This window comes from Alosa sapidissima, chromosome 15 (genome assembly GCF_018492685.1).
Source record: "Alosa sapidissima isolate fAloSap1 chromosome 15, fAloSap1.pri, whole genome shotgun sequence".
In the NCBI taxonomy this organism is placed as follows: Eukaryota; Metazoa; Chordata; class Actinopteri; order Clupeiformes; family Clupeidae; genus Alosa; species Alosa sapidissima.
In genome coordinates, this window is record NC_055971.1 from 19,300,452 (window position 1) to 19,313,420 (window position 12,969).

Genomic DNA, 12,969 nt, shown 5'->3' on the forward strand with positions numbered 1-12,969 from the left:
CACATCCTTTGAGGTGAATGTGGAGGGACGGTGACGCACAGAGAGAGAGAGAGAGAGTGAGAGAGAGAGAGATAGAGAGAGATAGAGAGAGAGGGTAGAGTCTTATTCCTGAATCAGTCATGTCACATCTCTTCACCTCAGACGTGCGCCAGCCGGTGGGAGCATGACTGATGTCCCCCGTCTCTCGGTCACTGTCAGATGTCACCTGTCACTGGCAACGGTGACATGGCTTGCACTTCCTGCTCTACAGTCCGTCCTCTAACCTGATCGGTATCAATAAAAGCCACACATGTGAAGTCCCGATGCAGCTTTTCACTAAGAGTGGTGGAGTCGGGTACCCATGGCCGACATAAGATCACAGTGTGACGTGCCACAGGGCAGTTAGAGGGCTGCTGTTCTGTGAGTGTTGCGAGTAGCTGTTGTCAGTGAAAGGCACGTAGAGATATAAACAAAAGGATATAGACGATTGCGTCTCCTGCACCGCGATATGGCCTTGCGTTACCATGGACACTAATAGTGCAAGTCACTATCGCAGTCAAGAGGTACTTTTGTAGTTGCTTCAAGGCCATAGAATGAAGTCTATCTTGCTCTTACTATGACACACACACACACAAACAACTGCTCTCTCTCTCTCTTTCACACACACTGTTTACTGATGGTTGCCATGACACCAGGCCCCATAATGCATTGAGCGATAGGAGGTCTGCTATTTTGAGCTTGAGTGCCTCACCCATGCCACTCATGGCTAGAAGCTGTTTCATTGGAAATTCTCTTGGCACGACTGAGCCTCCTCTCCTGCGGTCAAGCAGTGGCATTCATAAAAATACAACAAAAACAACACTCCAAACCAAAACCAAACCATATCAAATCAAACCAAAACAAAAGGGTTTCCCTTCACAAGAGAGAAAACAGATCCAGTGGCTTCAGCTGATGAGAACCTGCACATGAATGGTTACGTCACCGTGATGTGGGCTTATGCACAAAGGGTCAGCATTAGATTGATGAAATTGATGAATGACCAAATGCAAAGTGGATGCTTACCATCAACTCTCCTCTCTCGGTTTATACCGTTAGGTAATCAATCTGCGAAAGGCCCATGATTTTTGATTATGTAAGTTTACCCTTCATATCAGCAGAGTTTGCCAGGGCAGCCTACAAACAATCTGGTTATGGTCAAGTGTGTAGGGGTTTTCCCCAAATAAATTTCTACTTCAACACTGTTTCCTTTAACCAGAACCCGGAAAATATATCCACATACGTTTTTTCAAATGTCCATTGCTCCTGAAATCATGCCTTTTTCAGTGAAATGCAAATTTTCAGACTTCAGAGTTATAAAAATATTTATATCACTGATAACATTAAAAAGGGTTGAAAGAGTCCTATTTAATATTGAAATTTCACTGCAATATTCATTGAAAACAATTCCTTTCATATGCATACAGCCAGTGCAGGGCCACATGAGGTGAATCTCATGTTATCTTCAATGTCAACATGGCTTATCACATTAATTATGCACGAAAAATGTCCCTGAATATAATGTGACCGTCATTGTGTCATTGAGGTGTGTGTCTCTGTTTGTGTATGTGTGTGTGTGTGTGTGTGTGTGTGTGTGTGTGTGTGTGTGTGTGTGTGTTGTGCATGCCTAAAGTACTGATGACCTGAGCGCTTCTGACCGCTGGCTTTGTGACCTGATGCCTGAGGACAGCTTATTCACCAGTGGTCTGAGGTTGGAGCACATGCTGTGTTGGACACAATCAGGTGATGCTCTGGGTGTTTGTGAGGGGCTCTCCCTCTAGTGGCAGCTCTGGGTATTGCTTTTCACAAGCTTAATATTTCATTACAAATAAAATGAATCCTAATTCATTCAGGTGGAGATTGGCAGAAACTCATTCCAGTATTGAGTGAATCTACAGAATCTGGTATACAAAGGCTATACAGAGGACACATTTCACAGGATAAACCTTGCAAGATATTTCTGTTCAAGGGTATATTCTAGGGTATATTGTGTAATTGCAATTGTAAGGGTCAACAGGAAATCCAACAGCAGCACAACATTTGTTCAACACAGGAGTCACCTTCACCTTTAAACAGCCGCCATCTCACGCCAGCGCTCTACACCATGTGCCACGTGTCAGATAAGACTATCAAATTCTGATGTCGACTAGGAATACAATACACAGGCAAAGAATGAAATAAATAATGTACTAGGGCAGAAGAAGAGAGAGAGAGAAAAACATGCTGATCCTTTTCCCCTGAGACTGGCGTCATCTCAAGCTAGAGTCTGTACTACAGCAGAATATTTCGGCTCTACCTCCTAGGCAAGGAGGGAAGGGAAGGACGAGGACAAAAGCCTCTCACTGACGTCTTTAGAGATAAAGATTCTACAAAATTCACAGATCACAAAGTGAACAGCTAATTTTCTCCAAAGAGAGTGTCGTTTTCATTTGAAATGTGAATGTATGTACATCAAATATCACAAAGCCCACGGCCATTTATTATATCTCATATCTGACACAAACATGTAACATTTCACCAAAGCTACATTAAAAAAAACCCAGCCATGCCTTTTAAGTTCCCCAGCTGATATGGCCCCCAACCCAATCTGGTGACCCCCTTGGTGACTGATGGGTCCATTCTGTCAGGCTCTCCTACCTGTGCGGTCTCCATATCAGTTTCCTCCACTTCTTCTGCTTGGCCTAGTGGTAGAGAAGAGACCATGTGACAACAGTGCGTGCAGAAGTGTCTGGGGACAGACAATCCACCACCCCAGAGACACACACTCCCAGTGACACACACTCCCAGAGACACACACTCCCAGAGACACTCAGGATGGGTGGGTGGGGGGCAAATGAAGCTACAGTGTTAGTGTTACATTTGCTTCTTCCCCCATACCGGGCAACCTAACTGGGGGACACCAGCTTCATCAAGTCATCACATCTCAGGTTTTTTAGTGAAGCAGCACGGGGGAGGAGAGACAGACGGACAGGAAATATCCAAGGGGGGGGGGGGGGGGGTTAAATACTTTTTATAGGCACTGTAGGTTTTGAATCATTAACCTGGACCCAGCCATGACCCACTTTTACTGTCTTAGAAGTCACTCAAATTAGTAGTTGTGGGGGGGGGGGGGGGGGGGGGGTGCTGCTAGGGGACAGATGGGAGAATATTGGGTTAGATGAATGAATGAATGATGATGATGATGATGATGGTGATGATGATGATGGGAGTGCTGATGATGAGAGTAGAGTGGTTGTGAGAGAGATGTGAGATGAGAGGGTCAGAGCATGGAGCCCTCCTCCGAGATGCTCCGCCGTCCTCACAATTGCCGTGACTCAACAGGATGTGAGCACCCACGCCAGCATGAGTCTCATGAGTCACACAGCCCTGGCGGAATATCACACCCAAATTTGCGTGTGTGCATCTGTGTTTCATGCATGCATGTGTGCCCACTGTGTTTATGTATTTGTATTTTTGTTTGTGGATTTGTGTCTGTACTGTATATGTGCTCTTGTGTGAGTCTTTGGGTTTTTGAGTCTGTGTGTGTGTGTGTGTGTGTGTGTGTGTGTGTGTGTGTGTGTGTGTGTGTGTGTGTGTGCACACTCCAAAATGGCTGGCATCTGTTTTGCTCTCCACGCTGAACAGACATCTTCACATTCTGTATGTTCATTTATTAACTGGGATTCCCACAGAAGCTGCTTCCCAAGCCAAAGCAATCAGCTGGGTGCTTCCAAAAGCAACCCCCCACCCCACACCACATCTCACCTCCTATTTACTGCCTGTCATCATCAATGAATCACTTGGGCTCTGTTGAGGGCCATACTGTGTATAAAAATGTCTAATATTGTCAAAGCACTTATGCACTTTCATTTTATTTTTTAATATATACTGTATCTCTAATTTTTTAATATATACTGTATTCATATATTTTTACTGAACCTTTTTTACACTGTATGTTGACACCTGCACCAAAATAAATTCCTTGTACTTCCAGTAATATTTGTGTGATAATATGTGATGATATAACATGGGAAGTGACATTTTGTATATCACAACCTAAATAAATAAAAAAAAAACAATAAAAAACAAACAAACAAACAATAAAAGCAACCCAGCTGCCAACACTAGCCTCTGGGACAACTCAATTAACACTACACATATATTTGATGCCAGAACACAGAGATTGTGTAATGGTGACCTTAGTTTATTCTGGGTATTGGACGTTAGCCTTAGGTCTGCGCTTAGCACTCTAACCTCAGGTTTGTTCTCAGTGTAATTTGAGTTTGACATCCTAGCCTGAAGCCTATTCATATGTATGGCTTTGCATGACTTTGAAGCCAATCTCCAGGTTAATCTTTTCTTGTCTGATCCCAGGTAGAGAACAGACAGCAAAGACAAAGCAATTGTTTTAGTCTAAGATCTGAAAAATTATACATACATAATCTAACACATAGTTTACTTTAAACAAACATTCTTCTAAAAACAAGGGTTTATGCAGTCAATTTTACATTCAGCACCCCAGTCCTCACATCCAGTTTTTTCTCCAAATTATCTCCGTGTTTGATAACTCTGCCTTGTGTTTAATACAGCCTTACAAAAGAGTTTTTAGGCTGCCTGAGAGAAATCAATGACCTGCTCTGGAGATCCCTTCCCAGGATGCCAGGAGCCTAGCCAGTGCCCTTGATTTATGATGTATAAAAAGAAGCCCACTGCTGAGGCGGTAGACAAGGAGAAGGAGGGAGGAAGAAGACTCAAAGAGAGAGAATAAAAGATAGAGAGAGGGAGAGAAGGCGAGAGACAAATAGAGACAAGGAGAACAGGATAAAGGGAGAGGATAGAGGGAAAGAGAGAGAGACAGAGAGAGAGAGACAGAGAGAGGGAGAGAGAAAGACAGAAGGATAGAGAGTAAGTGAAGGGACACAGATAATAGATGAAAAGAGAGATAGATAGAGAAAGAGAGAGAGAGGGAAATGGAGAGACAGAGATGAGCATGTCAAAAGAGGCTAAATTTAAACCTTATTTAATCCTCTCCAGAGCCCAGAGCAGGTAGGTACCCAGTCAGATGCCAGCCAGCGGAGGCTTCCTGCCTGATTAAAACACCCCTATGACAGCCGAGTTCTCCCCCAAACACCTTCCTCTCTCTCTCCCTCTCTCTCTCTCTCCCCTGCTCCCTTCCTCCCCACACAGTCAGTCGTGTGACAGAGCAAAACAGCCCAGTGATTAATGTGAGATTTGAGAATACTCTCCACAGCCGGACAGAGGAGCCCATGAGGGCGTGTGGAGAGTGTGTGTTAAGCTATGCAGCTACCCTGTTTGTATTCATAAACTGTGTGTGTGTGTGTGTGCGTTGGTGGTGGGGTGGGAGGTGTTACCGGATGGGCTGAGAGGAGAGAGCCCTTTACAGGAAAGAGCGCAAAGGCCATTACTAATGACTGCGACCTTATTACACCTGAGCCATCACAGTAGAGAGATGTGATTACTCAGCGATTTCGGTACACACACACAGATGCGCGTATGACAATGGAAAGGTTAAGGAATGACTTGACAAATTGTAGCAATTGTGGAGGGCCATGTGTTAAGAAATGACTGGGATACAGGGGAAAAATCATTTCATGCCATTCAAACAATGCCTGATTAGGGAGAAAGGCTACACAATCTGTAGAAATCTACAGTTTTAATCTGTGCATTGTGAAAACAAAGCAATGAGCCACTTCTTGTTGTCTTTATCAAACCATCTGTCACAGCTTTTAGCAATTACAAAAAAAAAAACTGCACAAAGACGGAATGAGAACGACTGGAAACACAACAATGAGGGTTACGCTGACGTTCCCTAAGCAACGCTCAAGCAGAGGGCACACAGTCAACAGGACACAATTAGATGGATACAAATAGTGTACAAACACAGATAGATCAGCTAGCCAGCTAGCCAGCCAGCCAGCGAGCCACATTGAAACAGACAGCAAGACAGATGCAGACGCTCAGAGAGCGAAAGATGGAAAAACAAACAGATGGACAAACACCCACAGAGAGAGAGAGAGAGAGAGAGAGAGAGGGAGGGAGATAGAAAGAGGAGAGAAGTGTATATGTGAGTGAGAGAGATGGAGATACAAAGAGAGAGAGAGAGAGAAAAAAAGAGAGAGAGAAAGAGAGATACACAGAGAGTGAGTAAGACAAGAAGGGTAGTAAGGGAGACACATGGAACTTCTGACCTTGTGTTGGTGCATGGTGAACAGGCAGACACCATCCTGTCTCCTGAGCGGGCTCTCATGGCCAGCGCGCTACAACACTGATCTCCCGTCAGTCAGTCAGTCTCTGATCGGATCGCCTCCTGCCCACCCGCTCAGCGCTCTCTCTCGCTCAGCCTCGCTCCATGTGAGCCCACAGCCTAACAGTCCCTGCATCCGCCGGCACCCACCAACACAGTGCTCCCTCTCTCTCTCGCTCTCTTTCTCTCACTCTCTCTCTCTCACTTACTCTCTCTCTCTCTCTATTATGGAAGTCACTGTACAGACGCACACTCTCTCTCCCTGTGAGCCCACAGCCAAACAGTCCCTGCATCCGCCGACACCCACCAACACACCACTCCCTCTCTCTCTCTTTCCCCCCCTCTCTATCTCTCTCTCACTTACTCTCTCTATTATGGAAGATACTGGACAAACACACACACACACACACACACACACACACACACACACACACACACACACACACACATACACACACACACTCTCCCTGTGAGCCCACAGCCAAACAGTCCCTGCATCTGCCGGCACCCTAACATACCGCTCTCTCTCGCTCTCTCACTTACTCTCTCTCTCTATTCAGAAGATACAGCACACACACACAGTCACACACACACACACACACTATCACTGTGTCAGTGCTGGGAAGAGGTAGCGGCAGCCGACCTTCCTCTCCTCTCGCACAGACAAAAGGAGCTTTCCCAGGCTCCGTGCCCGGCCACATGCATTTACACTGTCTTCACCCGGCTTTTCAGTTTCATTTTCCTGTTATCGCCGACACATCCAGTAAAGTATACTGTGTGTGTGTGTGTGTGTGTGTGTGTGTGTGTGTGTGTGTGTGTGTGTGTGTGTGTGTGTGTGTGTGTGTGTGTGTGTGAATATACAGTACGTGTCTGCGTGCTTGTGCGCGCCTTTGTGTGCGTGTGCATGTGTTATGTAAAAGGAGCCGTGGCAGAGTGAGTAATATGTGGCTAATTCTGGACACAGCCAGGAGACTGTGATAGAGCGATGTGCTTGTTCAGGCCTGCGGCAGGGCAGAGCGGAGGGAGGGAGGGGGGGGGTGGATGGGGGTAGAGAGGAGGAAGAACCAGAGAGGAGCCTACAGCTTCAGCCCTTCTGTCCCAGAGCCTCTCTCCTCATGCCTCACCCTTGATACCCCCCCCCATCTCAGCTCAGCTTTGTCCAGCACCGCCACACACAAAACAGGGGAGACCATTCCCATCCAAACACCCCAAACCATGGCAGTGTTATGGAAGTGCATCTCCCATCTTTCCCCAACACTGTGGAAGACATGTCTCACCCCTGTCCCTAAAAAGCCACATCCTAGTGAGCTTAATGACTACAGACCTGTCGCTCTAACATCACATGTGATGAAGACAATGGAGCGACTCGTCTTAGGTATGCTCAGACCCCAGGTACGCCATGCACTAGACCCGTTACGTGGCGTGGACGATGCCATCACTTATCTTCTACACAGGACACATTCTCACCTGGACAAGGGGAAAAGTGCTGTGAGAATCATGTTCTTTGATTTCTCAAGTGCTTTTAACACCATCCAACACCTCAGACTGGGAGACAAGCTCTTGCAGATGGGTGTGGACACTCTTCTGGTAACCTGGATCACAGATTACCTGACGGAGCGACCACAGTTCGTCAGACTGAAGAACTGTCTCTCTGACACTGTGATCAGCAGCACCGGAGCGCTGTGGGAACTGTGCTCTCTCCAGTCCTGTTCACCTTGTACACATCTGACTTCCGCTACAACACTGAGTCATGCCACATGCAGAAGTTTTCTGACGACACTGCAATTTTGGGGTGTATCAGGAACGGGCAGGAGGAGGAGTATAGGAGCCTGGGGGAGGACTTTGTGCAATGGTGCAAACTCAATCATCTCCAACTCAACACTTTAAAGACCAACACTTTAAAGACCAACACCACCTCCAATGTCTTGAACTGTCTGTCCACTAGTCACTTTACATTTGTCTTCTGCCTCACTGTTTGCGTGCTGTATTAGCACATATGCACAACCCCTCCCTCCATGCCACATACCTTTCTTAATATAGTTATTTATATATAGATATATATAGATATATAGACTTTATTCTTGCACTGTTGCACTGTTTGACTTACTCATTTGCACCATCACCATGACACTCATTCATACAGAGCACCTTACCTTACCTTATGCACTGAGAACCACAGGCTCAGTCCCTGCTTCAGTCATTGCAAGCGCACCTGATTGATTATTCACCCACTATGTGGATACTGTTTTTTGGAATTGATTTTGATTAAGTTTTATTTAGTATAATTTGTATTTTGTATATGTAGTATATTCTTTATCTTCTACAGTCCTTATTGCTTAGTTGTGTTTTTTATATTATATACTTTTAATTACTTTTTCTGCTGATATTGAATGTGTGTGTGTGTTGTCTATATGCTACTGTGACCTTGAATTTCCCCTAGGGATCAATAAAGTATATCTATCTATCTATCTATCTATCCATCTATCCATCTATCTATCTATCTATCTATCTATCTATCTATCTAATTCCCATCCAAATACAAAAGATCTCCAGTCTTTCCCCATTCCCATCCCAACACCCCAAACCACCCCAAACGGCAGTGTTTGTGGAAGTACATTTCCAATCTTTCCCCAATTCTGCAATACACTTGTCAAAAAAGTGCCTGTGTCATTTTGATATATATATTTTTTTTTGATATATTAGGTGTATATACTGTATATATTAGGCCAGTTGGTATTGAGTTCTACCCTACAGCTAATGCAAAATATTCCTCAGCAGCACGTAGATAGTGAGTTTAAATTCCAGGATGCCTCCACCTCATATCCACAGGGTTGGAAGATTCACAGTTCTGTTTTTTGTTTGTTTTTCAGGGGAAAAATACTGTTCTGTTTTTCTCAGGGGGGAAAAACACAACCAAGGTTCTGTTTTTCATTGAGTGTAAAGATCCGAAATGTGCACTGAGAGGGTGCACCACAGGAGAGACCGGAGGACAGCAGAGAGGAACTGAGAGGGTGCACCACCGTTTGGTTCCTCCTTCGTCTTCTCTCCTCCCAGTTCTTTTCTCTTTCATCAGCATTCCTCTAATATCATGTCTTCACAGTTATCTGACTTGTTTTCTTTGTGTCTCAATCAGATTTTTTCAAGAGGATTCAAAAGATGCTCAACAGCAGAATTACAGTCCTGGAAAGGTTTGAAGAATAATGGTAAAAGCAATACAAATGCATTCACTACTGTTATCTATCTACTAGATGTCCTAAGAATTAAGTGACAACATGTATTAAAGACATATGCTACATATACCGAAGTAAACCATGCCTCGTGTGATTATGCAATCATGCCCTCAAAGGCTCTAAACTCAATGTTAAACTGATGATAAATGGTGAATATGATTGGACATGAAGCTGAGTGGACAAAATCATTTAGTTTGAACTTTGACTAACATGACAGTAGGACCTGACAAGGCATTAGACATGAAGTAAGCTAAGCACACCAGGTTGGTCCTCTGTGACCAGCGTGGGAAAAAGACAATCAGCCCTACTCAATGCCTGTCGTTGCCTCTCGGAAGCCCAGAGGAACTACATACTAGTGGAGGCAGCACTTTTATCAACTTTTGCCAAATCATTTCCTCTCCACGCGCACTCCCTGCAACCAAGCCCCCCCCCCCCCCTCCCCCCAGTCAGCCGAGCGCTGATTCAGGTTCAGAGGTGGATTGGGTTCTGCTGACGCGCTCAGAAAAGACGAACAAGACACACCACTCGCTCTCCTATAACTGCAGAGTATAGGGATCAATGATAAAGTAGCCGTGCGTCGTGGAGTGCGTATGGCGCGTACGATGAGACGTCCTCACTGCTGAGTCTGGGGAAAGTGGAGATGGATCGATCGCTTCCAGCTAACGTCGGAAGGAGGAGTAACAGCCCAGTGAGTGGGGGTGGCAGCAGTGTGCCCGTATTTTGATACCTTTGATATTCACACAAACAGGAAGTCAATCTGAGCCGGGGCAACGTTAGCTCGAGCCTGCAAGCTCAATTTCCCTTTAATCCCCCTGACATGGCTCTCAGATTCTCAAAATGCCTAGGAGGCCAACGTCCTGCTGGCGAGGATAACAATCACATCAGACACTGGGAGAATGTCCATTCGCCAATATGGTCCTCAGCAACTAATCCCCACTAAAAAGTGCACATTCACATGATAGTAAATAACATCCATAATTCCCACTGAATTATGAGTTTGTCTGCCATTTATTTCAAAGTACGTATATGACTTCGACTTGCTCCACAAATACAACAATACAACAAACACCAAGGTGTTTACCGCAAACCAAACAGCTAAAAGCAAGAATCAGTCGAACACTTCCCTAAAACATTCACTCCCAGCACCAGTGGCCATTTCTGCGGGTCTTTGTTCTTCTACATGGATCTGTGTTATGTATTATTCAGAGTCCAGGGCACTGGTGCCCAGGCAGTCTGTGGGCTCCCGCGTTATGAGCCAGGGATCCGAGAGGCGGTACAGGCACGGGCACCGCGTACGGATGAAAGGCCCATCACACGGACCTGCACGCTATCCCACTCAATAATGCATGGAGTCTCACACACACACACACACACACACACACACACACACACACGCATGCTCTCTTTCTGTAGCTTTCTTGGCACACCAGCATGTAGCTCGACGCCGCGCGAGGAAAAAAAAGCACTCACACAACAAATGTTTCACGGCAAAAAGAAAGCAAGCAAAAAGGTAAGTAAGAGTGAGAGAGAAAATAGGGTAAAATAAAAAACAAAAACAAATAAAAACAACAACAACAACAAGGCCAACCCCGTGACTAGCATCACGGCTCCGTGCTCATCCAGGTGCAGGCCATCTGGAATGTGCGGGCGGCCTGGCTCTGGGAGCCTTGTGATACTGCAGGCGTCGTGACTGCTGTGTTTACTTATTATGCACGGCATACAATATGGTGCGGCGGTGATATTATACCTGACAGAGGAAGGGTATTAATCACCCGCCTTTTTTCTGCAGAGCTAGAACTGTATGTTCTCCATACGACTGCATAAAATTTCAATACACAAATAATGCAGCTAATTGTTAAGGGGGGTGGGGGGGTAGAAAAGGATGCCGGAAAATACACTACCAGTCAAAAGTTTGGAGACACTTAGAAATTTCCATTCCACTCCATTATAGATGGAATTCCAGCTGAGATCATTTGCATTATTACATTACATTTTTTTTTTATCAGATTACATTATGTGTTTACACAATTGCAAAAGGGTTCTCCAATGTTTTCTCAGTTAGCCTTTTAAAATTATATCAGATTAGTAAACCGAATGTGCCTTTGCAACATTGGATGAATGGTTGCTGATAATGGGCAACACAGAATTGCATTAAAGATCAGCCATTTCTTTCTACAACAGTCGAGAACCCTTTTGCAATTATGTAAGCACATAATGTAATCTGAAAACTGTTGCCCTGATTAAAAAAAACAATGCAAATGATCTCAGCTGGTATTCTGTCTGTAATGGAGTGGAATGGAAATTTTGAAGTGTCTCCAAGCTTTTGACTGGTAGTGTATATAAATGAATATGAGTCTTTGAGATCACCTATGAACATATATAAATGAATACGTGTCTTTGAGATCACCTATGAAAATATATAAATGAATAAGTGTCTTTGAGATCACCTATGCACCAGTTGTAATATGATTATACATTCACAGCACAGCTCAGGAAAACACAAATGTACCAATCAAGAATGCAAACAGCACACGTCAAACATCTAACAAAAGTCTGTGTTGAGGGCAATAAAATGTCTTTCTTGCTTGTGCTCATATAGAGCATATCCTTTAGGCACACGAAAGTTTACTATAGAAAAAAAAACAATAACCGACCACAGCCTCACTCTTTCAGTGCCTAAGTGGTCATTGTTGGCTATTATCACAGCTTTGACTGAGGGGTTTGTGAGCACAATGCTCGGACACAATGGCAGTGGGCTCTGATCGCGGTCAGTGGGCTACAGCTGAGTCACATGTGGTGATGGCGCTGGACAGGAGATGGTCAGATGTTGCTCTGAACCACTCAGGATGAGCCAGACCATGACCACATGAAATCACCACCCCCTTGCAGGGTGTCCATTACAAACCAATAGAAACCCTACAATAGATTAAATTCAAGTTTAACAGGTATGAAATAATTATGAACAAAAAGTCTACATCAATCTAAAAAAAAAGATATAGTTAAGAAGGACTCATAAAACTGTGTATTGAATATATCCATTCATTTTTTAAAGGCCTCCAAGTAAATGTATTGATGTTGATGGTGAGATCGACTGCAGTTGTAAAACAATAATGAGACACATTTAACAGTTCCAAGGAGCAACATGACATTGCAAGGTAAACTATCATCTTTCCATCAATATCCTTCAAAGCAGAGCGTGAGAGCACCATGTTTTCACCTGTCTGATCTGATGCATTTAAGAGTTCTACCACTTCATCTGCACACCTGCCACTTAACACACGTACTCAGTATAAACACACATTGCTTCAGCTTAGGCAAAGGTACTCCTTTATCTTCACCTGACATTTCAAACATAACCTTACCTGTTGTGCACAGAGACCTGGAGGGACTTTTAGAGGTTCGGCAGGGCAGGCAGACAGCTACCTCAGGCCAGATTTACTAAGAGACAGGCCATACACTGACACTGACACACCCTGCACC

At 44.6% G+C, this 12,969-nt stretch overlaps 1 protein-coding gene across 12 annotated transcripts in view; it reads right to left on the bottom strand.

Moving 5' to 3' along the window:
• The window catches only part of gramd1bb (GRAM domain containing 1Bb), a 133,303-nt gene that overhangs the window by 64,849 nt on the left and 55,485 nt on the right, over positions 1–12,969 (bottom strand). The window contains exons 1-2 of one of the 12 annotated variants that reach the window (XM_042062915.1): positions 6,204–6,423; positions 2,653–2,696 (exon numbers count right to left, since the gene is read on the bottom strand). The exons of the other annotated variants lie outside the window; for them this stretch is intronic. Coding sequence (XP_041918849.1) covers positions 2,653–2,696; positions 6,204–6,218 — 59 coding nt within the window. The 5' untranslated portion in view covers positions 6,219–6,423. Of the gene's footprint in view, positions 1–2,652; positions 2,697–6,203; positions 6,424–12,969 lie in introns of those variants that run through there. 12 annotated transcript variants of the gene reach the window in all.